Source organism: Diospyros lotus, chromosome 9, assembly GCF_014633365.1.
Source record: "Diospyros lotus cultivar Yz01 chromosome 9, ASM1463336v1, whole genome shotgun sequence".
In the NCBI taxonomy this organism is placed as follows: domain Eukaryota; kingdom Viridiplantae; phylum Streptophyta; class Magnoliopsida; order Ericales; family Ebenaceae; genus Diospyros; species Diospyros lotus.
In genome coordinates this window covers 23,256,829-23,284,800 of record NC_068346.1, presented here as the reverse complement: position 1 = coordinate 23,284,800, position 27,972 = coordinate 23,256,829, and the positions used below count along the sequence as shown (strand labels likewise).

General features: G+C 39.5%; 1 protein-coding gene across 4 annotated transcripts in view; it reads right to left on the bottom strand.

Annotated features, from left to right (window-relative positions):
* LOC127809603 (squamosa promoter-binding-like protein 1) overlaps positions 1–27,972 on the bottom strand; it is a 55,958-nt gene that overhangs the window by 7,582 nt on the left and 20,404 nt on the right. For 2 of the 4 annotated variants that reach the window (XM_052348517.1, XM_052348518.1), the window contains one exon: positions 34–632. In XM_052348517.1, coding sequence (XP_052204477.1) covers positions 34–632 — 599 coding nt within the window. The remainder of the gene's footprint in view (positions 1–33; positions 633–27,972) is intronic. The other 2 variants (XM_052348519.1, XM_052348520.1) reach the window with 2 other exon arrangements.

The following is a 27,972-nucleotide window of genomic DNA, read 5'->3' as shown; positions in this document are numbered from 1 at the left end:
TCAATAGCACATGCAATTGTGATGAAAAGGTACCTGAGCTTCCCCACTGGAACTAGATGGTGACTGTGACTGGGAGGACATGGAACCTGAATTCCCACTAGTCTGAGGTGGACCTGACTTCTGAGAGTCTTGATGTAGTGCATGATAATTCACCAGATTTTCTGCAAAGTCTTGAGAGTCATCATAGACATTATTCAAGTCAATTTCATTCATTTTCATCCTCCCTGCTGCAGTCTCTGGCCTTGCTTTGGGTGGAATGCTGTCTCTAAGAGCAACTGGAATAGCAGAAGATGTTGGTAAAGTTCCACTCTGAGCACCATCTCCAGAGGTTCCCTTCTCAATCCCATCAAATGTAGACACAGCTTCACACTGTCCATTAGGCGGATGCTGAGTATTAATGCAAGCTTCTTTATTAGATGTTGAACTGAAAACTGAGGTGCCTTGTGGACAGTTTGAATTGAGATTTGAAACCTTTTCTGGAGTTCCTAGAGATGTCCCAGCATTCTGTAAACTTTGAGAACCTGCCAGTAGCCCAGACAAGCTCCTTCCTTGATTTGAACCAGCAAGACTAGCAAGGTTTCTCAATAAATGAGACAAAAGATCCTGATCCTTCATTTGATCTGAACTATTAGCTGCATCTCAAAGAGGGTAATTTTGTGAGTTAGGCAATGAATTATTAAACATCAACTAAGAAAGTTAGCATTATCAGTTCAACATTGTTCTCAAACTCTTGAATGCACATTTCCTTAGATTGGTTCAAGCATTCCACAATTTAGACACGGCCCCAAAAACCTTATCCAAATGGCTTACAGATTCACTTTATTTGGGGGGCACAGGTAGTTAGGGGCAACAAAAAGTGATCAACAAGGCTCATGATTAGTGGACAAAAGAAACATGCCCATCTTAATTTGGGAATGGTTTGGCAAGCACAGACATCCAACACTATCATGAGACAACACAAATGCACATTTGATGAGATAAATTCTGAAAACAAAAAAGAAAACAAGACAAAAGGCAAGATACAAACATAGCTATTTATTAATTTCTTTATCATTGTTATATATGGACAATGAGTAATGTAACTCATGATTTAAGTAATTCTACTTAAAATTATAAACTAGGAAGATGAAGCTCCACAAATTCATTTAATGTTGGAATAAAGGAAATAGAAGGCTTACTTGGCTAATTAGCTCTCCAAGGAATGCAGAAGATTATGTTTCCTAATGTAGATATAGAATGTACAGTCAGCTGTTTAATTAGTTAGTTTCCTAATTGTTTATGTTTTGGTAATAGTTAGTTTCCTTAGAGGATAGATTGATAGTTTCCTTAGAAATTAGATTAATAGTTTCCTTATGAAGGTGACAAGACTCACCTTAAATATGACTGTAAATATGTGCTGAATATACAAGAAAGAATTCACCAGGTGACAAGACTCACCTTAAATATGACTATAAATATGTGCTGAACATACAAGAATTCGATGAATTCCTTCATAGTATCAGAGCCATCTTTCTAGGGCATCTTTTCCAACCTTCATTGCCATTCTCTAGCCTTCATTGCCACCTTGCTATTATGCCTTCATCTCAGCCTTTCCTAATCATTCTACATTTTTTTCATCACAATATGTCAACTATTTCTCAAGATTCTATCTCAACTGCTATGGGTGAGATATTGGTTGCACGTACGACTACCATTGCAGCAAGAATTGGGAGCGATTTCCAGAATATAAATCCTCTATACTGGCTTGATGGAACTAACTACCTACAATAGAGTCCAGTAGTTCAAACTTTTCTCAAAGGAAGAGGAAAGATATGCCATCTTCCTGACCCCAATCCAAAAGAAACAGATCAAGGATTCAGGGCATGGGATGAAGAAGATTCAGTGATTATGTCCTGGTTATGGAATTCCATGAAACCAAAGATCAGTAAAAATTTGATGTTCCTTACAACCGCAAAGGAAATAAGGGAGAATCCACAATAGACTTACTCCAAGATGCAGCATTTATCTATGAGCTGAAAAATCAAGTAAGTACTACCAAACAAGGGGGCATGTCTGTCACCGAATATTACAATCAGATAACTGGATTTTGTCTTGAAATTGACCACAACCGAGATCTGAAACTGGAATGCAGCCATGACATTCAAGTGGTTCGAGGGTTGCTGGAAAATGATCGAGTATTTGAATTTCTTGCAAGATTGAATTCTGAGTATGATTAGATCAAAGTTCAAATCCTTGATAAGATACCAACTCTTTGTGAATGTTTTTCAATTGTTCATGTTGAAGAGAGTCAACGAGGGGTTATCCTGGAACCTTGTATACAAGAGGCTGCAACAATAGTCACTTGTCGACCAAGTGAAGGAGGGAATAAATGAAACACTAATTGGAAGCCAACAGAAGTAAGAAAACAGTCCAGCAAAGATGGACTATGGTGCACATACTAGAACAAACCTCGCCACACATGTGAAAACTGCTTTAAACTACATGGAAAGGCCCAAGTTTTGGCACGGATAAGAGGATTCAAGGGCCAAGGAAGCAGCCAAGCTAATGTGGCCAGCAAAGAGCAGTCACTAATTGACACTGCACAGCCAGACAAGGAGGAATCTACATAATTTAACAAAGAAGATATAGAAAGATTGAGACGCCTCCTTGAATCTCTCAACAAATCTATAGGTTCTTGTTCTCTTGCCAAAGGGGTATGTGTCTTATGATTGATTCTTTTAAACCATCACATACTAAAATAGGTAGATGGGTTGTATATTCCAGGCCTACTAATCATATGACTTATGATATCTCTCTCTTTGATTCATATAAACCAACCCAAGGAAACCAAAAAATTACTATAGCTGATGGCTCTCCTACTGACATTGCTGGACAAGGAAGTCTACATCTTACCCCTTCCATATCTCTTACAAATGTCCTTCATATCTCTCACATTTCAACTAATCTTATCTCTATCCAAAAAATTACTAAAGAACTTCATTGCAAACTAACATTCTTTGACTCTTATTGTGTGTTTCAAAATCAAGTCTCGGGGAAGATGATTGGATTTGCTAGAAAGCGTGATGGGTTGTACTACCTTGAGGATCTTGACAATGGTCAGATAAAGGGAACCCAGTCTCCTTTCTCCCAAGCCATTGTAGCCACAGCTAATAAGAAATGATCTAGGCACATCATCTTCATCTTGGTCATCCACCTTTCCCTCTCTTAAAACATATGTTTCCATTATTGTTTAACAATCTAGTTATGTCAGATTTTCAATGTGAAGTGTTTCAATTTGCTAAACACTATCGTTCTTCCTTCCCTATCAATTTAATGAAATGCAGTCAGCCTTTTACTTTGATACATTTTTGCTGGAATTATGCTCAATTAAGGCTGATCTCTAGGATCAGTGTTTTATGTAAATATTATGTAAATATAGAAAGACAATAATGTAAATTAGGATGGTAGGATGCTGTCTATTTTTCTTTCCTTCTTTGCTAATAATCATCTCTTTAAAAGGGGATATTGTACACATTCATTTGTATTCAATCAAGACATTGCTTTTGATCATTTCTAAGTTGGTATTAGAGCAGGATTAAATCACAGCCTTACACTGTGAAAAACCCTAGGCAGCTCTTTAATCACAACCTTCCATTTCTTGTGAAACCCTAAGCTGCCCCTTCATCCATCAGATTCGATACCCATCAGCCTACAGCCATCCCTAGCTACTGCCATCGGCCCTCCTAACCGTCGTTGCCATCCGCCACCCTAGCAGCCGCCGATCTCAGGTCCGATACCCATTAACGCGGCCGCTTTAGAGCCATCAGTCTTCCATAGCCATCGGTCGCGGCCTCTTCAGAGCTCGTCAACGCGGCTGGTTCAAACGTTGTTGACTGCCGTCGACCGCCACACCCAACACGACCGTTTCAGACGCCATCCGACCACCAACCACCACAACCCAAAGTCGCCGCTGCATCCTAGAGTTGCTGTTGTCCTTACACCAGCAGCCACCTCCTAGGTTTTGTTAATTGTGTTTCTCTTCCTGTTCTTCCGCTTCCAACTAGTTCAGTTATGTCAGAAGTTACATCTGAATCCATCCCAAATCCTGTCGCTGCCATCCAGACAAGAATTCCAAAAACCCATTCTGTTCAAATCACCACCATTCGTTTAAATGGTGATAATTTTCTTCGCTGGTCACAATCTGTTCGGACGTATATTCATGAGCAAGGGAAAATTGGCTACATCATAGGGGAGAAGAAGGAACCTGCAACAGATGATCCATTGCACTCCATTTGGGATGCTAAAAACTCCATGATAATGACATGGCTGGTCAATTCCATGGATGAAGATATCAGTTCCAATTATATGTGCTATCCTACTGCAAAGGAATTATGGGATAATGTGAATCAAATGTACTCAGACCTGGGGAACCAATCTCAGGTTTTTGAATTGACTCTAAAACTGGGAGAGGTTCGACAAGGAGATGATTCTGTCACTAAGTACTTCCATTCTTTGAAGCGATTGTGGCAAGATCTTGATCTGTTCAACATGTATGAGTGAAAATCTACAGATGATTGCAACCACCACAAAAAACTGGTTGAAGATAGCCGTATTTACAAGTTTCTTGCTGGTCTCAATATCAAATTCGATGAAGTGTGAGGAAGGATCATTAGCCGGTCTCCCCTTCCTCCTATTGGTGATGTATTTGCTGAAGTTAGAAGAGAAGAAAGCCAAAGGAGTGTCATGCTAAGAAAAAAGACGACTGGTGAGTCCCTTGAAAATTCTGCCCTAATTACTGCCTACAAGGCTGAAAATTATCAGCGTTGGAGCGGTGAGCAACCTCGGGTCTGGTGTGACCATTGCAACAAGCCACGCCATACTCGTGAGACTTGCTGGAAACTTCATGGAAAATCGACTAATTGGAAGAGCAGTAAGCAAGGAGAAAAGAGCCACCGTGGGGTCCCTACTGCCAATGGGGTTGATACTGGTCCCTTCAACAAAGAGCAAATTGATCAACTCTTGCAGCTGTTAAGATCCAATTCCTCATCTGGTATTCCTAGTGTTTCCTTGGCACATACAGGTAGAAAACCTCACGCCCTTTCTTGTCTTCATTTCTCTCCATGGGTTATAGATTCCGGAGCCTCTAATCATATGACTAGTTCTTCTCATTTCTTTAATACCTATTCTCCTTGCTCTGGCAATGAAAAAATCAAAATCGCTAATGGTAGTTTTTCACCCATTGCAGGCAAAGGGCTTATTAAACTAACTGAGAATATTAATCACTTCTGTATTTCATGTTCCTAACTTAGCCTGCAATCTTTTGTCTGTTAGTAAATTGTGCAAAGATTCTAATTGTCGTGTTACTTTCTTTTACTCTCATTGTGAATTTCAGGACCAGACCTTGGGAACGATGATTGAGCGTGCTAGAATGATTAACGGTCTTTGTTACTTTGATGATATCTCTGTTGGTAATAAAAAAACTCAGGGCTTTAGTAGTACTAGTTCATTTTCTATTCCAGACACAATTATGCTATAGCATCTTAGACTTGGCCATCCTAATTTTGCCTATTTGAAACATTTATTTCCTGATTTATTTAAAGGAGTAGATTATTCATTTTTTCAATGTAACAGTTGCATCTTGACAAAAAATCATCGTTCTACATATTTACCAAGACCTTACCAAGTGTCCAAACCTTTTTATATAATTCATAGTGATGTTTGGGGTCCATCTAAAATTTCTACTTTTTCTAGAAAACGATGGTATGTTATCTTTATTGATGATCATACACGTTTGTGTTGGATTTATTTGATGCAAAAAAAATCTGAAGTGGAATACTTATTCAAAAATTTTTACACTATGATTGAAAATCAATTTCAAACCAAAATTGGTATTTTACACACTGACAATGGCACCGAGTATTTTAACAAGCACTTGGGGGATTTTTTGAAAACAAAGGTATTCACCACACATCTACTTGTCAGAATACTCCTCAATAAAATGGCATTGCTAAACGTAAAAACAAACATTTACTCGAAGTCGCACGTGCCCTAATGTTTTCTATGTATATTCCAAAATATTTATGGGGTGAAGCTGTTTTGACAGCGTCCTATTTGATAAACAGGATGCCCACTAAAGTATTAAAGTACAAAACACCTCTTGAGTGCTTGAAAGAAGTTTTTCCCAACACTTGGTTACATTTGGATCTTCCTATCAAAGTTTTTGGATGTACTGTGTATGTTCATATACCTCATCAATTTCGCTACAAACTTTACCTTAGAGCTGTCAAATGTGTTTTTTTAGGTTATGCCTTACATCAAAAAGGCTATAAGTGTTATGATCCTCACACAAAAAAATTCTTTATCAGTATGGATATTTCGTTTTTTGAAAAACAATCATATTTTACCCAAAATTCTCTTTAGGGGGAGAAACATGGAGTTGAAGATAATTTTTGGGATGTTTTTGTTCCACTTTCAAACGCAATTTGTCCTACTCAAGAACCGCATGGTTCTAATAATGGCCACTTAGGAGATTCTGGTTCTAGTTCTTTGGTGCCCAGTGAAAGGATTTCTAGTGCAGGAGGAGAAGTACTACAGATTGATCATCATGATCTGAATTCTGAGCTTCAGGTTTATACTAGGCAGAGATTTAATCAAAGGAACAAAGACTTAAATATCAACTCTGCACAAAACTAGTTTGAAAACCCAAGCAATGGCACTGTAAGTTCAAGAAATCTCATTTCAACTTCTAGTTTACTTCCTCCAACTGTGCCCAATAGTTCCCCAGTTGATTCTTCAACTATTATCAATTATTTACCTACTATTTATGATCTTGAGGTTCTTATAGCCATTAGAAAAGGTGTCAGAAATTGCACTAAACATCCTATTGCTAAATATCTCTCTTACCATAGACTATCAAAAAATCATAAAGCTTTCACATCTAGAATTTCACACTTGTTTGTTCCAAGGAATATACAGGAAGCTTTGGATGATCCGAATTGAAAATTAGCAATCATAGAGGAGATGAATGCTCTAAGGCGATGTGGCACTAGGGAAATAGTTTATTTGCCCAAAGGCAAGAAAATAGTAGAGTGTAAATGGGTGTTTACAATAAAGTGTAAGGCTAGTGGCAGTATTGATAGATACAAAGCCAGACTTGTGGCTAAGGACTTCACCCAGACTTATGGAATTGACTACTAGGAGACCTTTGCTCTTGTTGCTAAAATAAACTATATCAGAGTCATATTGTATCTGGTAATAAATTCAGATTGGCCTCTACACCAGCTTGATGTCAAAAATGCATTTTTTAATGGTGATCTTGAAGAGGAGGTCTTCATGAATTTGCCTCAGGGATTCAAAAAGAAACTTGAGAGTGACAAAGTATGTAGGCTGAAGAAATCCTTGTACGGTCTCAAACAGTCACCGAGAGTATGGTTTGAATGCGCTTTGAAAAGGCAGTTACCAGTTATGGCTTCTTTCAGAGTCAGCCAGATCACACTATATTTTATAAACACTCAAAAGATGGTAAAGTTGCAAATTTGATTGTTTATGTTGATAACATTATTTTAACTGGTGATGATGAGACAGAGTTAGAAGCCCTTAAGCAGAAACTTGCGAAGGAGTTCCAGATTAAGGACCTGGGAATTCTAAAATACTTTCTTGGAATGGAGTTTGCAAGATCCAAAGAAGGTATTTTTGTCAATTAGAGAAAATATGTTCTTGATCTTCTTGGAGAAATAGGTTTACTCGGTTGCAGGATGTCGGAGACTCCCATCGAGCCTAATGTGAAACTACAGGCTGCTAAAGCTGACGAAATGAAGGACAGAGAACAATATCAGAGACTTGTGGGCAGGTTAATCTACTTGTCTCATACGAGGCCTGATATTGTTTTTGCAGTTAGTATGGCAAGTTAGTTTATGCACTCACTAGGGCCAGAGCATTTCGAGGTGGTCTACAGAATCCCAAGATATCTAAAAGGGACACCTGGCAAAGGGTTACCGTTCAAGAAACATGGTCACCTGCAAGTTGAAATCTACACTGAGGCAGATTGGGCAAGAAGTGCTGATGACAGGAGATCTACTTCAGGCTATTGTTCTTTTGTTAAGGGTAAACCTAGTCACCTGGCGAAGCAAAAAACAAAATGTAGTGGCTAGAAGTAGTGCAGAAGCAGAGTTTAGAGCTGTTGCCCATGGAATTTGTGAGGGAATATGGATCAAACTAATACTTGAAGAGCTGAAATTTTCTCATTCAATACCTATAAAGTCTACTGTGACAACAAGACTGCCATCTCTATAGCTCATAATCCAGTGTTGCATGACCATACAAAACATATAGAGGTGGACAAACATTTCATCGAGAAGATCGATGGTGGAGTAATATGCATGCCATACCTTCCAACAACCGAACAAATTGCTGATGTTCTAACTAAGGGTCTTCACAAGAAGCAGTTTGATAAACTTATTGTTATTGGCAAGCTGGCTATGGAAGATATCTACAAACCAGCTTGAGGGGGGGTGCTGGAATTATGCTCAATTAAGGCTAATCTCTAGGATCAGTGTTTTATGTAAATATTATATAAATATAGAAAGACAATAATGTAAATTAGGATGGTAGGATGCTATCTATTTTTCTTTCCTTCTTTGCTAATAATCCTCTCCTTAAAATGAGATATTGTACACATTCATTTGTATTCAATCAAGACATTGTCTTTGATAATTTCTAAGTATTTTTGATATTTGAGGGCCTGCAAAGATTTTTGAAATTCATGGGGCTAGATGGTTCGTTACTTTTATTGATAATTGCACTAGGACTACTTGGTTTTTTAATGACAAACATATCTGAAGTTAGTTCACTGCTTCCTCAATTTCAAAAAAAGATTTTTATTCAATTTGGAGCAAGAATAAGAAGGTTTCGCTCAAATAATGCTCGGGATTATTTCAATCAAACTCTCTTCCTTTTTTTAATCAAGGAGGGTATTGTGCATGAATCTTCCTATGTTGCAACCCCACAGCAAAATAGGGTGGCAGAACGAAAAAACCATCATCTCTCAAAAGTCACTCATATGCTTCTTTTTTAGTCCAATGCTCCCAAATTCCTATGGAAGGAAGCAGTTCTAATAGCTACTTATCTCATAAATTGTCTTCCTTCTAAAGTCCTAGCCAATCATAGTCCCATATATACTCTGTCCAATCATTTTCCAGACATTGTGTCTACCAGAAATCTGTCCCCAAAAGTATTTGGTTGTGTTGCTTTCGTGCATATTCACACAACTCATAGATCTAAATTGGACCCTAGGGCAAAGAAGTACATCTTTGTTGGTTATTCTTCTACCAAAAAGGGTTACAAATGTTATGATCCTTCTAGTCGACGCACCTACGTCTTTCTTGATGTCGCATTTCATGAGTCCCAACCTTTCTACAAAACTCTTCACACCTATCTTCAAGGGAAGTAGTCCAGAAATGAAGATGTGTGCTCAGGTTCCATCCCCTTTCTCGAACTAAATGGCCTAAATGCAAACCTTTCTGATAAACCTATTAGAGTCGGTGCCCTAATGCTAGATTTAGATGACGTTTAGCATATATAAATTGGAATTAATGATGTATATCTTGGAAATTCAATTAGATATTTTATGGTCATATCTAGGGGTGTCAACAGTTCGGATTGGTCCGGTTCTATAAGAATCTAGTAACCGAACCATTTTTAACGGTTCCAAAAAAATAAGAACCGTAACCGAATCATTACATATATAAAACCAAACCATGACCAATCCGTCACATCGGACCGGTTTTCGATTCGGTTTCGATTCTATCCAATTAACATTTAGCTTCTAAACATTTTCGCAAAATATGAAATTACAAACAAATTTGTTAATTAAAATAAACTTATAACTTCATTAATGTTTCAAATCTTGAAGTAAAAATATAACAAAATAATTCATAGACTACCTCATCAAATGAGATTACATCGACCATTTAGTATAGCAATAGCTTATAAAAGTCTAGAAATAAAAGAGTTCATGAATAACAATAACCAACAATAAAAAAGAAATAAACAAAAACTAACAGATTAAAATTGCAAGTAATAATATATTTATGCGTATGTATATATATACCCAAAAAATTATAATATATATGTACAAGTATAATATCGGTTCCGGTTCGGTTCAAACCGCGGTTTGAAAAAAAAAAACCAATAACCAAACCAAATATATCAGTTCTTAATTTTTTAGAACCAGAACCTAACCGTTGAACCATAGAACCAATCCAAAAGGCACGGTTCGGTTCGATTCGGTTTGGTTCGGTTCAAAGGTTTTCGGATATTTTTTGACACCCCTAGTCATATCTTCATTCATACCCCTCTAATTTGTATATGAATGAGTCCCTAGATTTTCTAATAAAGGTCTTATTCTTAAGCTTCAGTGAAAGGATTATAGTGCACGGGAATCGAAAACCCTAAAAGGCTCACTTGAAGTTATGACTTCATTACTGATAGGATTGTCCTAACAAAATGTTAGTTGTCACTCAAGACCTTTCGGGATGCATTTGGGAGATGTAGAGATCCTCGTTGTAGATCAAAGTGTTTGATCAAGTTCAAAGTTGTTGACGTGTCCCAATTACTACTCAGTGGGGAACCTAGAAGGTCACACACAAATCCGAGCATGGCATTGGATTAGTGATGTATTGTTGTAATTAATTATTGATCATCATTAAGAGTTAATGATTAAGGATGTCGTTAAAAGCTAACGCAATTGGTTTAATTAACGGGAGCAAATGTTAAGAGTAAATAGGCATGCCGTTAAGAACTAACGAAGGGTCTCGATTTCATTAAGACTTGATGAAAAAACTATTAAAAGTTAATGGCGGGCCTAGATGCAATTAAATGAAAGTTGAGACAAGGGAATAAAAGCAGTTGACTGGCCATGGAGGCGATCACCCAGTCCTTGATGAATCACCCCAAACCGGTCAAATGTTTCCCCAAAAACTGTTGACCGTTTCTTACAGCGAGGTTCAAGTTCAGGAACGTTCTCTTGTCATTTTTTGTAACAAAAAGAAGACAGCGTGCTGAAAGGTGGCGAAGGGGAAGGACAACATGCCTCTCATCCCTCTCCCTTTTCCCCTTTCTCCCCTAATTGATTTTGTCCGATTTTGTGCTTGTATAAGTGTTAGGGTTTTCATATAAAAGGGAAGAGGAGAAGAGAAAACAAGGCTGGCTACCTTTGCTCTTGCTTAATTTCTCCCGGCAATTCATTTCTTCTTATTCCTTTAAGTCTAGAAAACCCATCTCCCTTCTCCTTGCTCCCTTTAGCTTGTTGCTATTCCAGCAACTTGTTTCAACAGTGAGACTATTGGATTCCTATTCTTGTAAACCCATTACAACACCCATCACCTACCAAGAAGCATGACTAGCACATAAACTTCTTGTAGGGTTTCATCGTTGCTTGAAGTGTGGACTGACTTGGACCCTCGTGATAGCAGGGGGTGGACTGGTCATTCAGGGAAGCAGATTCAAAGGATTTGTGGCGGTTCGTGAAGCTGTTTCAGAGCTTATGGTGTGACCGGGAGCTGCCACAATTGTGTTTTCAACATATTCATCAGCAACAGAATCACCCAGTGAGGTATAAATTTCTAATGCCCTATGGATGGTTTAGTTTTGTTGCATATGGTTGATAGATACCGGTCTTGCATGGTGATCTTGTTTTTCCTTCTGTTGCCATTTATTGTTGTTTTTGAAAAAGTTTTGTGATATGCTCTGCAAATAACAAACAACTTGGATATGGAGCAGACCTAAGTGGCAAATCTAGGTCAAACCTATAAACAGACACTTGGGTCTAATACATGAACAAATGGGTTGAAATCAACAATCCAAGATGAAAAGGCAACTAGCAAAAACAAAGCAAATCAGGTAAAGAAAAGAGCAAAAAGCCAAGGGAAAGATTTAAATCATATGATATTGCTTTTGCAGTTAATTGTCTCATACGAGACTTGTGGGATTGGTTAATCAATTTATTCACCAATAGCGGAAGCATGAATCGAACCTAAGCATACATCGAACCATATTAATATTACATGATCGTTTCAAACATAATTCATAATACAAGACTATTCATCAACAAAACATAAGTTTTTCAACATGACTTGAAACATAACATAAGTTTTTCACTATGACTTGAAATATAACATAACCAGGACATATTCGGTTCTTCACAAAGAATAAAAATGCAGAAAAACATCTTTATCAAAACCATGACAGCTTGAATCATTACATCTCGTCCATTTCCGTGCCTTCGCTTCAAACCCCATCTGGAACGTTTGAATGTTCCAGGAACATAGCCCACATTAAATGATGAATCATCTAAGTAGGGGTACATCATTCATGTCTCATGTGTGTATGCAATGCAACATAACATCATTCTTTTTGTTTGAGTCGACCGCACCTAACTGCTACTCTCCATTTTAACAGCCTCCTTACCAGGCCAAGGTGTATGGGTGCACCCTTGGCAAAGTAGCGACGCCAATCCCTAATCCCAAACCCTTATGCGTTGCATGATCAATAACATCATCGTGAACATATACATAATTCGTCATCAATACATGTAAATGCACTCTACATGATGCATAACATAACATAACATAACATGTCAATATGATAGAATCATTTGTATAAAACTAGTTTTGGGTTGAACACTTACTTTCTGTACGATGTTCAAAATACCTCAAAAAATGCGCATTACCTCGATTTGTGTGCCCGACCTTCACTTTCTTGCACAACCTCGATTTTTGCACAAATCACTTCACCTCAAGCCTCAAAGTACCCTATTCACCATATTTATTTAAAGAACATCAAGGCCCATTTTTTCATAATTTCTTTGCATTTTTCTTTATTTTCTTTTCATTTTTCTCTTTGAAAAATCTAAAATAAATACCTACTCGAATATTTCTCCAAATATTTTCACACCAAAATTCATAAAATACTATTCTATATAATCTAGAATTTTTTCAGATTTATTTTGGCTTTTCTCCTATTTTTCTCTAATTTCCATAATCCCCTTTTTCTCAAAAATTGCAAAAATAAATATTTCTCAAATCATTTCCCAAACTTTTCTCCACAATAATACCCAAAATAGTTTTCTGGGTTTTTCTGGAATTTTCTGAGAATTTTTCAGAATTTTCTCCTATTTTTTTCTTCTTTTTTTTTCCTATTTTTCAATTTTTCTTACCTTCTCCAATCATCTTCTCCGGCGACGGTGACCTGCAGCTTGTTCCGATGCTCAATCTAACTTCACCTCCTAGAAGATCTCCTTAATCCGATCACAATGGTGCCCTTGGATGCTCGAAAAACCAATCGAAAGTGCTTTAAATCGACCAATTACAATCTGGCTGGAGTGACGCCTATTTTTCTAGCGAACTCTTAAAACACGTTCAAATGAATACGAAATCTTGCCAAAATTTCTAGAAATGATCTTAAAAATATGAGAAACAAAAACCCCTTATCCTTTTCCCTCAATTTTTCCTCAAACATGCGGATTTTAAGACTCGCCCGATTTTCCGGCGACCCTTAAAAGCCACTCAAATTAACACAAAATCTCACCAAAATTTCCAAAAATGATTCTAAAAATATGAGGAACAAAAGCCCCTTATCCACTTCCCTCAATTTTTCATCAAACCCTCGAATTTGAAAGATAAATTTTTGAAGAATTTCGGCCATCTCATAACCTCTATTTATAGGCAATCCCGAGCTCTTAAATGCTAATGGCTGCTCAACCCAGTGCCTCTAAGGCTTCTACCTTCCCCAGATCAAGCCAAAATATCATCATTCGACCTTCAAATCACGCACCAAAATTCCGGCCAAAATCAACCGCCTTTGCTGCTAATGTCAGCCTAGGACCAACCCTAAGCATTCCCTATCACCTTCCTGGAGCCTCCCGTGGCCGAAAGCAACTGTCGGTGGCCAGCAAGGTGGCTGGTCGGCCATGGCAGATTTCTTCACTGTTCAAATTGCAAAAATTGCACTTCAGCCCCTATACAAATTTTCAATTTTACTTTGGTCATTTCTTTGAAACCCCTAAGCTTCCCAATAGTTCCATTACGACCCTCAAGCTCTATAACCTTCATTTCATCCCCAAAGATTCAGGAATAACGTCATTTCGACCTCCCTCAAGTAAAATTAAAAAATTGCACCTAGGCCCGAATGTATATTTTGACTATAAACCTTTTCGTTTCAACCCGAAATCACTGAAGGGTTGTTCCTTATGCAAAACCGGAGCCCCCCTCAGGGGTTCCGTTGACTTTCCGAAAGTCTCCTACAACAATTCGATTTTTCAACCCAAGTCATAACTGTACCGAAAACTATTTCTGACCCGAATTCTTTCGATGTCATAAATCATGCCTTGATACGCTCGTCAATACCATATCATTTTATTTAGACATCTCAGCTTTAGAGTACTCCTTGGAATCGATTCGATTGCTCATAACTGTACCAAAATTACCTATAACCTCAATTTATTTGTAAATTGCATTTTTGCCCCAAGATAAATTACTCTTGAGTCCTTTGAAAATTCTTGGGTATTACAGTGGTGAAATGGGTTATGTGGTCAGATTCTATTGCAAGGGTCAGCTAAAGAAACAGCAGCAATAGCCATATCAACAGAAGCCAGGGAATCCCCCTAAAGGTCCAGCTAGGGTGTATGCACTCACAAGGCAGGAAGAGGATCAGGACCGCAATGTGTTGGTGGGTAACATCCTTATCTCTAGAATACCTACTTATACTTTGATTGATTCTGGTTTCACCCATTCTTTTATATCCCCTAAGTTTGTGAGTAAACTCAATGCACATAAGGAACATGCAAATGCTCCCTTAGAAGTAGCTATTCCCTCATGAGGTGTATTAAGCATGGATTACTTAGTAAATACAGCTAAGGTAGAGATCGATGGCAAGTCTTTAGAGACGAACTTATATGTCCTAGATATGCAAGGGTTTAATGTGATTTTGGGAATGGACTGGCCCTCCAAGCATCATGCGACCATTTTGTGTTTTGAAAGGGAAGTAGTTTGTAAATGGCCTAGTGGAGTAGAACTTTGCCTTCCAGCGACCGAGACAAAACCCCTTCCCTGTGTCATTCAACATTAAAGGCTAAGAAACTCTTGCGATCAGAAGGTTGCATTGGATTCTTAATGTCAGTAGTGGATAAGGGAAGAAAGGAATTAACAGTGAATGATGTTAAGATAGTGAAGGACTTTACGGAAGTTTTTCCTGACGACCGGAATGAAATGCCACCAGAGCGGGAAGTAAAGTTCACTATTGATCTAGTTGTCGGTTCTACACCTATTTCTAAAGCTCCTTATAGGATGGCACCAAAGGAGTTACACAAGTTGAAGACTCAAATACGAGAACTACTGAGGAAAGGATTCATTCAACCTAGTGTATCTCCATGGGGAGCATTGGTATTGTTTGTCAAGAAGAAAGACATATCAATGAGGATATGTATCGACTACTGAGAATTGAACAGAATCACTATTAAGAACAAATATCCCCTTCCTAGGATCAAGGACTTGTTTGGACTTCAGCAACCTTAGAAGATGAACCATTTGCTCCTTGGTGAATGGATTGGTTTCAGCTTCATGCACAGTAGGGTAAGTACAACCAAGTTTCTTGCCATTCTCAGGTTTCCAATTTTCTGGTTTCCCATGGATAACCCAACAAGTTTCCCGTGTATAACAATAGGGTTTATTACAATGATCACATCAAACTCTAGGTTTCTCTTGTTGGATCACCTTATACTCCTTAGCATCAACCACCATTGCCGAAGTTTCAGTGCGTGTGTTCTCAGTTTTTTTCTCAAGCATAACCTACCTTCAACTTTCTTCCCTTCCGATTTCAAAATACTTTACTGAAAGATGGAAGAGGTTGCCTACCAAGTATTTAACCTCTAGCTTCATCAAACTCAATGTTGAGTCCAGCCAAGAACTTGAAAATCTGGTGGTTTTCTACCATCTTCTTGTAGTAGTTGCAATCTTCAAGAGGTTTCTGTTGAAGGTTTGCCTCAAGTAGATAGTCTAATGTTCGATGGAAACAGCAAGTGTTAGTGTCCTCTTTAGATGGGCAGTTTTGGGTCTCAATTGTAATTAGTCATTAAGTTGAGAGATAAACAACTAATATCAGTCCCAATTAGTTATAGAGATGTCCGCCTCTTATTCTATAAATAAGGGGCAAGGGGTAGACACTTAACACAATTCTTACTATAAGTACATTCTGTGCAATTGAGAGAAAAGGCCAGATATTGTAAATTGTGGTAGTCTTTGTAATCTCGGGTGAAGCGGAAAGTTTGTACTTGTCAGGTAAGGTTGTATTGATCATTCTGAAATAAAGAAACTGCTCTCGATGGGAGGTCTTAAGGCTGGATGTAGGTTCACTCCAAGAGTGAACTAAACCAAGATAAATCTGGTGTTCTTGATCGGTTTGCATTTCTGTTCTTGTTCATTTCAATTCTATATTCTGTTGTTTACATTTTGTTTTGTTACAATCAATCCGTGAGAGTGTGTGGCTATAAAAGGCTTGAATTCCGCCTAAAATTCAATTCCAGTGGTTCCTATATTAACAACTTGGTATCAGAGATGGTCTTTAGGATCAAGAAAAGCCAAGATTTCATTAGATTTGTTTTTTTTGTCATAACATAGTATCAAGAATGTTTGCCACTAGATATGATATTGAAAATTTTGATGGCCAAAATGATTTTGGCCTCTGGAAAATGAAAATGAGGGCTTTGCTTGGGAACTTAGGATTGGAAGAAGCTTTAGATGGTGAAGCGAAAATGCCTAGAACATACTCGAATGAATAGAAAAAGGAAATCATTTAAGAAAGCCTCTAATACCTTGATATTGAGTCTAGGGTGTTGCGGGAGGCATCTAAAATGAAAACTGCGGCAGAGCTTTGGCTTAAATAAGAAAGCCTTTACATGACCGAAACCCTGCCAAGCTGATTGTATTTAAAGGCCAAGTTATTTACCTTCAAAATGAATGAAGGTCAAAGGTTACAAGATCATATTAACAGTTTTAATAAATTGTGTCTAGATCTGAAAAATATAAATGTTAAATATAATGATGAGGATAAGGCATTAATCTTGTTACATTCTCTCCCAAAATCATGAGACTTTTGTAAATATATTAAAACACGACAGGGACACCCTAATCCTATATGATGCAATAGGGGCATTGAATTCAAAGGAATCGCAACATAGGGTAGAAGGAAAGAGCTCGGTTGGGGATGTGTTAATAGTTAGGTCTAGACCCAATAAGAGGGACCCTAGGCAAATGGGAAGATCTAGGTCTACATCCAATAATGGTAGGAGAATAATTAAGTGTTATAATTTCCATGAGGAAGGACATATTAAGAGAAATTGTCCTAAAAAAAGGATGATTCCCTAGATAGACCTAAGTCTGAAATTTCCTCATCAATTTGTGAATATGATTATGATAGAACTGATGCACTTGTACTATCTGGAAATATAGAAAATGATGTATGGATACTAGATTCTAGGTGTAACGACCCGGATTTTTAGAAAAATAATATAGTAAATAATACATGTATTTAAGGTGAACCGTGGCCTTGAGGAATCAATGGGAAAATGCTACATTTATTATCTTTGTGAATGAAAGGAATAATTAAGAGTTGATAGAATTTATTGGGTTTAAACGTAAGTTGGAAAATGAGAATTTATTTAGTATAATGTTAAATGTGGTGCTAAGTTTCGGCAAGGAAAGGGGGGGTAGCTAGGTGGTTGAGTGTGCAAGTATTTTGTGTTTTTAAATTAAATATGAGTGAAATGGTTAAATGACCAAAATGGGTTTAATGAGAATATTAGGAATGAGAAAAGGTAAAAGGCAAATGTGGAATTTAAAGGTTGTGGATGTGAGCCTCCATTTCAATTTAGTTTTGGATGGATTTCAAACCTCATTTCAATATAGTCTTAGATTTCAAATCTCATTTCAATATATTTTTGGATTTCAAATTTCATTCCAATTTAGTTTTGGATTGTTTTGGATTTCAAACCTCAATCCAATTTAGTTTTGGATTGTTTTGGATTTCAAATTTCATTTCAATTTAGTTTTGGATTGTTTTGGATTTCAAATCTCAATCCAATTTAGTTTTGGATTGTTTTGGATTTCAAATCTCATTCCAATCTAGTTTTGGATGGGATTTCAAGTCCGTTGCTATATATATACTCTCCTTCCTTACATATTCTTCTTCATTTTCTTTTTCCTTCTATTTGGATTGGAGCTGCAAATTGGGGTAGATTTTTCAACATTTGGGCAAGCTCTTCTATTTGCTTGTTCTTCATAAAGGCAAGTTCTCTTTCCTCCTTACTTTAATTTTGGAGGTAAGTCTCTAACCGCATTTGTAAGTCCTTTCCTTCATGCAAGTTCTTCTCTTATTCTCCCCCCCTAATCATTTGGACTTGAGGTACAAGAAGTGTGAGTCTAAAAAATCAGACTTTCCTAAAGGCTTGGTTTTGGTTGATGCTTATGCAAAAATGATTGTAAATCTCCCTAGCCTCTTGTTTAATCTTACTGGTCTCCTTTGAGTTTCAAAATAGGGTTCGTTCCACCCTATGAACCTTTGGGAATAATGAGTTCCTTATTAGGTTGTAGCTGGTATAATATGAGGAAATTTGGCCACGTCTAGATCCAGTAAATGCCCATGTCTAGATCCAGTTCCTTGTCAAGCCATGTCTAAAATGTTGTTTTCTTGAATTCCGTTGTGTCGTTTTAAAGTCCAAACATCATATGATCACATATGGGTTACATATGCATAATTTACTTGCAATTGCATTGGTGTGACATAGCCATGGCCTAAAGGGTGCATGTGGTTTATGTGGCTGTTAAAGGTTGTGTATATATTTCCACTTGCGCACCTATTATTTTGCACAGAAAGGAAAGTAAAAGGATATCCCCAAAAAAAGGCATGTCATGACAAACCGGGCAACTTGTTGGAAAAAATCAGGGGGATATCCTAACCAGGGTGGCTCGTCCGCATTGTTTTTAAATGTGTTATGCATGTAATATAACTCAGGGCAGCTCATCCCCATTTTTAATTTGAAATGTGCTACGTATGATGTTGTATAATGGGAAAAAGGGGCCTTATGGGCCATGATATGAAATATGTGTATTGAACTCCCATATGGAACCCAAGGTGTATATCTAATAATCAAGGAAAGAAATGGAGTGTTGCGTGTTGGTCAAGTAAATGAGAAGGCACAACTTGGTTTATGTTCATGTATTGGGTAGGTGTTTACCATTGGCTTCATGTTATAGGTGCCTTCATAACTTATCATTTTACTTGCGTCCACTTGCTATATATATATATATATATACTTGTTGAGCCTTGTGGCTCACCTTATTTCCTTTTCGTCATTCCAGGTAAGGGAAAGGCAGTGATGGGAAGTGAGTCCAATGGGTCTAGGGGTCAAGATTAGAGGTGTACAAAGACTGTCCTGGCTCTCAAGATTTTGAGATCTGTGTGGAGGGCTCATGCTTACAGTTTATTTTGTGTTCTTAAACTCTTAGCCCTTGTTCTATAGAAATGTATGGGCAACACGCCTAGTTCGTATGTAGCATATATGCAAGGATTTAATGGCAAAGGAATTACTTAAGTCTCTATTATAGTAATGAGTATCGTTGAATGAAATTTTTAGTAATTTCTTGTATCTGCATCCATTTGAAAGGACCTTATTTTGAATCTGCCTATGCTAGTGGGTATATCCGGGAGCGGGCCCTTACACCGGGTGCTCTTTCCACATGTCACCCCATAGGCAATGGTTCTTGAATTTTAAAGAAATAGAAAGGGGTAAGGTGGTGTTAGGAAATAATCATGAATGTGGGATTACAAGCATAGGAGTTATTAAAATCAAACTGCATGATGGGTCCATTAAAACACTGTGAATGCTGTAAGATATGTCCCTGATTTGAAAAGAAATTTAATTTCCCTTGGAGAGTTAGACAGAAATGGCAACTCCTATAGAGGAGATGGTGGAGTGCTAAGGGTGTCAAGAGGCTCTCTAATAAGCATGAGAGCAATCCTAAATAATGGAATCTATGTGTTGCAGCCTCCACAATGTGTGGAGAAGCTGCAGCCACTGAGTTAAAAGCTTGTGATAGGACAAGACTTTGGCATTTTAGGATAGCTCACATTAGTGAGCAAGGCCTTAGGGAATTATCTAAGCAAGGGATATTAGGTGAAGGGAAACTTACAGATTTAGATAAATGTGAGTCATCCATATTTGGGAAATCAACTAAGGTAAAATTCTCCAAAACTGCCATACATTCATCTAAAGCACCTTTAGACTATATACACTCTGATTTGTGGGGTCCTACCCAAACATTAACTCATGGTGGAGCTAGGTATTTCCTATCAATTATAGATAACTTTTCTAGGAAGGTTTGGGTGTATGTTCTTAAGTCAAAAAACCACACTTTTGAAGCCTTTAGGGGCTGGAAAACCATGATAGAAAACCAGAAATGAAGCAAAATTAAATCATTAGGACAGATAATGGTTTAGAATTTTGTAATAAGAAATTCACTTATCTATGTAAAGAAAATGAGATCCTAAGACACCTAACGGCCCCAGGAAATCCAAAGCAAAATGAGTTTGCTGAAAAGATGAATAGAACCTTGCCAGAGAGGGTTAGATGCATGATTTTTCATGCTAAATTACCCAAAACTTTTGGGGAGAAGCTGTAAATACAGAAGCCTACATTATAAACTTATCACCCTCGGTTGCTATAGGATTTAAGACCCCATGTGAAATGTGGACTAGACATAAACCTAGCTTGGAGCATTTAAGAGTGTTTAGGTGCTTGGCCTATGTCCATGTCAAGCAAGAGAAACTTGAACCAAGCGCTAAAAGATGTTTGTTTATAGGCTATCCTTCTGATGTAAAAGGGTACAAGCTTTGGAGTCTAGAATCAGGGTTACCTAGGACAATAATATCTAGGGATGTGACCTTTGATGAAAACTCTACTATAAAAGACATAAACTTAGGTGTAAGGGAAATGAGGGGAATTCTAAAGCTGTGGAAGTTGAACAGCAGTTAGGACCTTCTAAAAATACCTTAGATAGCCCTATAAACCTAAATCCAGAAAAAGAGATGTCTGAACAGTCAATAGGCAGTCCTATAGATCAGGATCCAGACTATAGTAGAGAGAGTGAAGAGCCATCTAGCATAGAAATTGATCGAGACCATGAGAGGTATAATGTAGCAAGAGATGGGCAAAGAAGAACCGTGAGACCCCTAGTTAGATATGAGTATTCGGATTTAGTTTCCTATGCACTTTCAAGTGCAACAGAAGAAGCTGGTGAAGAGCCTCTTACATTTGAAGAGGCAATGCACTCTAAAGACTCCAAGAAATGACAAGCTACCATGAAGCCTGAAATGGAGTCTCTTATAAAGAACGAGACTTGGACTCTAGTAGATAAACTCTTAGGGAAGAGGGTGGTGGGCTGTAAGTGGCTATTTAAGATTAAGGAAGGTGCTGGAAAAGAAGATAAGCCTAGGTATAAGGTTAGGCTAGTGGCTAGGGGCTTTACTCAAGTAACCAGCATAGATTTTAATGCAGTATTCTCACCGGTGGTGAAACATACCTCAATTAGAATCCTTTTAGCCATAACAGCACACTTAGACTTAATTCTTGATCAAATGGACGTCACAACAGCCTTTCTACATGGAGAGTTAGAAGAAAATATTCTTATAGAGCAGCCTAAGGGATTTGAGGTTAGAAGGGAAAGAGAGCAAGTATGTTTGCTTAGGAAGTCCCTCTATGGATTAAAGCAATCCCCTAGGCAATGGTATAAGAAATTTGATTCCATATGATAGTCCAAGAATTTAAAAGAAGTGCTTTTGATAGCTATGTTTATTTCAAACATATGCCTAGTAAGATATCTGTTGTTGTATATGAGATAACACTTGTGTGTGTATTCTAGACTTAGGGTTAGCTTTTGTCATTGCTTATGTCATGACATATGAATGATTTTGTATAAATAGGTGTATATTCTATTAGTTAAGATATGCAAGAAATTTCCAATCTCTCTAAGTTTTACATGGTATCAAAGCTAGCATAGAATCCTTAGTTGTCTCCTCCATCCCCAGCGTTGCTTCTACTGTTGTTTCTCACTGTGTTATCCCTCCAGCGGTGCCTTCTTTCTCGCTGTGTAATCCTTCCAGTAGAGCCTTTCTTCGCAGCCTGCTCTACCACCACCATCTCCTCGCTCTCTCAGTTCTTCAAGCAGCTAGTCACCATCGCTGCCATCTCTCGCCAGCCCAGATCCACCGCTCCTGCAACAACAGCAGCGAAGTCCTTCATTGTCCATCGTCGCCATATCTGCAACCGCCGTTGCCAAATCCGTTGCCACGTGCCATCGCTACCAGATCTGCTTCCACATCGCCAGTGCCGTCGTTCTTCTAGCACCTGCCGTCACCATCCAGATCGCCCAAATCTAGGCCAGATCTCGCTGCCGCTCGAGTCGCCGACAACCGCTGTTGCCTACCACGCCGTCTCCAGCTGCCATTGCCCAAATCTGGGCCAGATCCAGACCGCCTCTAGCATATCAGGCTGGCCATCGCCATATTTTCTTCTCCTTTTGCGCTGATTCATCCTCTTCTTGGTCAACAACTTTAGATCCACCACCGCAGTCATCTCTAGCTCCTCACCATTGGATCTGCTTCGATCGCTCCTGCTGCTACCTTCATTGCTCAGATCTCCAGCCATTACACCTCCTCCAAATCTATCTCTAAATTTCAGATCTGCCAACAGGTGCGATTATTTCAATTTGGCCTTTCAATGGAGATCTATTTTGACCCAACCAAGTGTAATCCATTTCAGATCTATTTAGCCTAGATCTGACACAACAGACCAGATGTTTAGCCTAGATCCAACAGATCCATTTCAAATCTATTTAGCCTAGATCTGACCCAACAAATTGGATCTATTTAGCCTACATCCGACAGATCCATTTCAGATCTGTTTAACCTAGATTCAACAGATTCGCCATTAAACATGTCAAGACCCAGTAAATCCAATTCCTTCTCCAGTATCCTATCTCCCTCTCCAGCTATGTGGTAGATGATCATTCTGAAAATTCTAACCAGAAGAGGATGGATTTCGACAACCATTCAGCAGGAGTGAACCCCAGTAAGCTAAAAAAAGAAGATGTTGCTGATGTGGAGGAGAAAAATGTTGAGAGTGAGCTTCAAAAAAATTCCGATGAACGAGACGAAGATGTGGCAGAATTACTGACAAGGGCAAATGGTTTAATCAGAATACGCCGGAGACAGGACCATGCACAAGGTATGACTGGGCAAATTGGGCTTCTGGACGGCACTCTGGCCTGCTATAGCCCCTCGTCGAGCCCTGTCCTTTTATGTGCAAGGTCACCCCCGGTATATTGGATCAAAGCAGTTTGTACAGGAAGCGTTCTGATGCAGAGGGTCCTCCGATGAGGCAACTGCAGAGCATACTTGCCAATGTACAGTGCTCAAGATATAAACATGGCTACGCAAGAATAGAAGTAAGAAACCAGAAACAGAAAGAGAGCTTAGGGATTCATGGAGAGAAAAGCGAAGTGTTATTTCGGAGGGAATGCTTCGATATCTTACAATGGATGCAAGGCTTCCTTTTATAGACAAGGAAGGCTAGAAACAGACACGCGACAAGAGCATCTGATGCTCTGATAAAGATAAAGAAAATACATAACAAGCCAAAACTACTTTCGGCTAAAAGTAAAAAGTCACACAGATAGAGTCACATGCGGGAAGGCATGCGTCTGGCAGGGTGGAGTGATGTCATGGCTGGCGTAGCTTGAGAGGCCTGGGCCTTGGGCTGTCAAGGTGTACCGAGGTTGCACTCTGGGCCGGGCTCGTCTGAGTCATATGGGTCAGAAGGCATACCGAGCCGTTTCCACCAGGGGTCTTCATTGTAATCTTGGGCTGGTTCTGCTTGTTGGGCCGAGCCGCTGCTTTGGGCTTCATCGGGGACTGCAATGGATGCAATGTATTCTGAATTGGCTTTTTCGATTTTCCTTGTGTAGCGGGGAGGAAACTGTTCCCATGGGGCGTCTTCTTCAATGCTGCGCCAGATCTGCGGGGGAATGGTTTTGTTGAGGATGGAGAGCTGGCGTTGGAGTTCTCTGAATTCTTTGGGGTGAGTCTGCCATTCAGAATGGAGGTTGAAAGGGAAGAAGGCATAGTCTTGGAAGGTGGAGGTATATCGGGATGATTGTGCAGTAGGAACATCAGTAGCGAACCATTTGGTGCGGGTGAAGAGGAGAATGATGTACCATTTTTGGGGAGAGGTTTGAAGGCTTTGGTTTCTTAGAGAGATGCTGGAGAAGTATTGTCGCCAATATGAAAGGGGATGAAACCATTCAAGGAATCGGGTGGTGTAGGTGTTGAGTCTGCGGGTAGGTTGGAGCCAATGTTGCCAGGTGTTGATATGGAATTGTATGGCGATGGTGTATTGGTCCAAGAGGTACCAGAGAAACCATAGGAGGTATTCTGGGAATTCACTGTGAGGCAGGAGGTTAAAGAGGGTGTAAAAGGGATATTCGGGATGTACTCCAAGTCCACCGAGGTGATGAGAGCCGTAGGAACGGATGATTTCAAGTTGGTAGTGGAGCATCAGCTTGTGGATTTCTTCTGGGTTGTTAAACACTCGGGGCCATTCAGGAGGGAAAGATGGTGGAGGTTGGAGCATGGCAATGATAGGTATCTGGAGGGGAAATGTAGGGTTCGGTTTCATAGGTCGGCTTAGGAAGTCAGCTAGAATGTTTTTCTTGCCAGGGATGTGTTTGACAGTAAATGAGTATCGAGAGAACCATTCTTGCCATCGGAGGAGAAGGGGAGGGGGAAGGTCTTTTTGCTTGAATTGTAACATACGGGGAAAAGCAGCCATATCCATCTGGATTTGAAAATGGTGGTTGACAAGGTGTATTTGGAATTTCTGGATGCCTTTTTTGACAGCGAGGATTTCTTTGAAAGTGGAGTGGTAGTGAAGTTCACTGTCTTTGAATGCACCACTCTTGTATCCACAAATGGAAGTGTGGCCATTTTTTTCTTCAAGGAGAATTGCGGACCAATAGTGATCACTGGCATCAGTTTGGAGGATGCGGGTTCCATCAGAAGGGATGTGTAAGGGGGGCAAGGTAGGGACAATGGTTTTGAGCTTTTGGATGGCTTGGGTATGGGTAGAGTTCCAAGGAGGAGGGTCTTTCTTTAAGAGATGTTGGAGGGGACGAATGGTTTGGGTTAGGTTTGGGACAAAGTCAGCTATGTAGTTGACAATGCCAAGGAATTGCTGGACCTGAGTTTTGGTGAGGTTGGAATCAGGGAAGTTGAGTAATTCTTGGGCAATGTGGGGTTGGAGGGAGATTTGTCCATCAGAAATGGTAAGACCGAGGAAATCAATGGTTGGGACAGCAAGGGTCATTTTTTTGGTGGAGAGCATAATATCATACTGGGTGAGAATGGAATGGAATTGGTGCAGGAGGGTCAAATGGTCAGTTAGAGTGGAGGAGAAGATGAGAATGTCATCAATGTAAATGAGGGCATTGGAGAGAATGGGTTGGAAAATGCGGGTCATGGCTTTTTGGAAAAGGGAAGGGGCTGTTTTGAGTCCGAAAGGCATAACAGTCCATTGGTAATGGAAGTTGGGGATGTAGAAGGCAGTTTTGAATCGTTCATCAGGATGGATGCCGAGTTGCCAAAAGCCAGCTTTAAGGTCAAACTTAGAGAAGATTTTGGCCTTGGTTAATCGGGCAAAGAGGTCGGGTTTGGTAGGAAGGGGGAACTTGTTATCGGCTAAGAAATGGTTTAGAGGTTGGTAGTTGATAACGAGGCGAAGTTTTCCTCTGGTTTGCTCACCTCGTTTATTGACACAGAAGGCTTGGCACGCTCACTGGGAAGTGGTGTCTTCAATGAGGTGTTCTTGTTTGAGTTGGTTGAGTTCTTGGACAGCTAGGTGGTAGTGTTCAGGGTTCATGCCGGAGTGGGTGGCTTTGGTAGGGTTAATGTTTTCATTTTTCTTGAAAGGGAGAGAGATGAAGAAATCAGGGTTTTGCCAAAGGGGTTTAGAGCATTTGGTAAGGAACTCAGAATGGGTGTCAGCACAGCAATCTTTGAGAAGGAGGGTCTGGATGGTTGATAGTTCAGTAAGGCTGAAAAGGTTGTGAGGGGATACAAAAGGAAGGAAGGATCCTTTGTATAGAAGACCTTTATCAAGGGGTTTGATTCGGGTTTTCCATAATTGGCTAATGATATCCCATCCAAGGATGAGATCTTTTCCAGGGAGAGTGGAGCCAAGGAATTTATGTTTGATGCGAAGTCCGGAGAAGAACTGGAGGTAAACAGGTTTGCTTTTTTGTTCAATGGCAAAGGTTTCTCCATTGGCAGCTTGGAAATATTGGGTATGAGGTTTCCAAAAGGAAGAGGGTAAGACGGCGGGGTTAAGGATTGAGGTAGCAGCGCCAGTATCAAAAAGGGCGATAACAGCGCGAGGTTGGGAGTATTTCTCTGGGTAAACATGAAGTTTAAGGAAAGGGGCGGGTAGCACGGCTTGGATGGAGGTGACTTCATACTGGAGAGAATCAGTGTCAGAGGAAGAATCATCATCAGAGGCATAGGAGATGCCAAAAATGACTTGAGGATTGTCTTCATCAGTTTCTGAGAAAAGGGATTCCAGATCATTGTCTTTGAGGGAAAGATTGGTGACCATTTGGACATGGGAAAGAACTTTTTTTGCTTTGTTGCGGGGACAGTTTTTGGCAAAATGTCCGGGTTTTCTGCAGATAAAACATCTGTTTCCTTTGTTTTGGCCTTTCTGGAACTTTCGCTTGAAGAAGCGTTTTTTGACGGGGAATTTAGGCCTGTGTTGAGATTTGGTCTTCTGCTTGGAAGTATGGGAGCGGATTTTCCGAAAATGGCGAGGGCGGTGACCATAACAGTCACAAGATTTTTCTTTGCATTTGATCTGCAAGTCTGTTCTGTTGCAGGCTGTGGCAAGCTTTGTGCTCATAGCTTTGATGTCTTCATGAGCTTGCTGCTGAGAGCAAAACTGTTCCACGGTTTTCAATACTCGCTGATGGAGTTCACCAAGAGAGATGGTAGAGAGTGAAAGATCCTTATGCTCGATTTGTCGGGAGACTTCCTGACCAAGAGGAGCTGGGATGGAGTTGAGGAATTGCTGTTTGAGATTTGGATCATTCATGCCTCCAAGGGCATAGAAGCGTCGGGCAATTTCTCGAAAATGCTTGTTTAGATCTCTTGGATGGAAGGAAATTTGGAAAGTATATTGGCTGGAAACTAGAACCTGTGTGCTATTGGCACAAAGTGTGTTAACCATACACAGTGGATCTAGATACAACGCCTCGTACAATCCTTATCTCTGTTATTCCTCAATTCTCAAGATTGAACATTTGCTCACAAGAAGAAGAGTCTGAACCCAGAAACACTTTTCTACAATGAATCTCTTACCACCGCCTTTGACTAGATCTGATTCTATCACCTCTTCCTCCCGCACTTCAACTTCCTCCCAGATCGATTCTCTCTATGAACTCAACTACCTCCCAGATGATTCTCGAATTCCACCTACAGAAATCCCTCTTGTAAATCCATATTCTGCCTTTACCAGAACCCCTTCTACATCCCTTGTTCGAAAAATGAAAACCCTTATTTCTCCTTCAACTCCTAAATCCCAAGTCAAAGAATACATCCAAGCTACCAAGTTTGACCACTGTCTTATTCCTTCCCAACAACAGGAACACTTTGTAAACCTCGAGCTCCCTACTCACCTGCCCCCAGTTTGGTTACGTGAAGGTTACACCCATATCCACTTTGGCTATATCCGCCTCGCTCTCACCTTTCATGGCCGCAAAGGCTTACCAACTACTTCGAGAATTGCCCTTCTTGATTCTCGATTTGCCACTTACCAACATGCCTGCATCGGTACGGTTGAGA